The sequence below is a fragment of the Aplysia californica genome, unplaced genomic scaffold (assembly GCF_000002075.1).
Source record: "Aplysia californica isolate F4 #8 unplaced genomic scaffold, AplCal3.0 scaffold00108, whole genome shotgun sequence".
NCBI lineage: Eukaryota > Metazoa > Mollusca > Gastropoda > Aplysiida > Aplysiidae > Aplysia > Aplysia californica.
In genome coordinates this window covers 366,005-367,139 of record NW_004797378.1, presented here as the reverse complement: position 1 = coordinate 367,139, position 1,135 = coordinate 366,005, and the positions used below count along the sequence as shown (strand labels likewise).

Below are 1,135 nucleotides of genomic sequence, written 5' to 3'. Positions count from 1 at the left end.
CACACACACACACACACACACAACCGATATGCAAGAGGATTTACGAAGAGAAGGAAAAGGGTAAGGGGATGACGGAGGGGTGAGACAACAGCAACTGACAGAAGGGTAATAAGACGAGAGAGAGAGGGGTGGGAGAGAGAGAGGGTGAGAATGAGAGAGAGAGAGATAGAGAGAGAGAGAGAGGGGGGGTGGACAGGGAGACAGAAGGAAAGAGAGAGTAAGAGAGAGATAGAGACAGACAGAGATAGAGTGAGACAGAGAGAGAAAGATGAAGAAAGAGAGAGGGAGGTAGAGAGGGAGAGCAAAGGAGAGAGAAAAGAAGATAGAGAGCGGGGGAGAGAGAGAGGAGACTCAGATAAGAGCAGGTCAAGTGGACTCAAAATGACTTATATAACATGCTGTTTTGAGGATTTTCAGTTTTCAGTGCAGGCGACTACTTCTGAAGATACAGGCAGAAGAGATAACACGAATGTAGCCTAGATTAACTGGTCTCGAAAACTGTTTGGTCAATTCGAGTTTTTAGATAAAATATTATGATTGAAGAACAGAGATCAAGAAACATTATAGCGATACAGGATCCGCCTGAAATGTTCACGGTTTAAAAAAAAAAGAAAAGGTCATATGCACATACAGGCAGAACAGACAAAAGAACACAAGATAATTAGGTAAAGGCAGTGATGGCTTTTATCTAGAAACCTGTATTGAATATTTATGCACACACACACACATACAAACACACACACACACACACACACACACACACACACACACACACACACACACGCACGCTCGCACGCACTCACGCGCACACACATACACACACAAACACACACATACACAGATATATACATACACGCACCCACATTATTATATAAAGAAAGCTCCAGTGTGCTGATACAACTACATCTACTCCATATGAATTCCCTTTTTTTTTAAAAACTTATTTCACAACTAACATCACAATGACATCAGTACGCTTTCGTTCAGATAAAACAAAAATCATGTTCTTTATAATTGCATGTAAAGGCGGAATTTGGTGGCATATGAGTTTCTTTTAATTTACTGTTACGTAATATACAGGGACAAAACAAAATAGCGCTACCTTTATTGTTTGCTTTTTTTTTTGGGGGGGGGG

At 41.1% G+C, this 1,135-nt stretch overlaps 1 protein-coding gene across 1 annotated transcript in view; it reads left to right on the top strand.

Annotated features, from left to right (window-relative positions):
• LOC101857100 overlaps positions 1 to 443 on the top strand; it is a 29,768-nt gene extending 29,325 nt beyond the window's left edge. Inside the window, exon 10 of the mRNA XM_013080966.2 lies at positions 418 to 443. Coding sequence (XP_012936420.1) covers positions 418 to 443 — 26 coding nt within the window. The remainder of the gene's footprint in view (positions 1 to 417) is intronic.
• Positions 444 to 1,135: the final 692 nt, after the last annotated feature.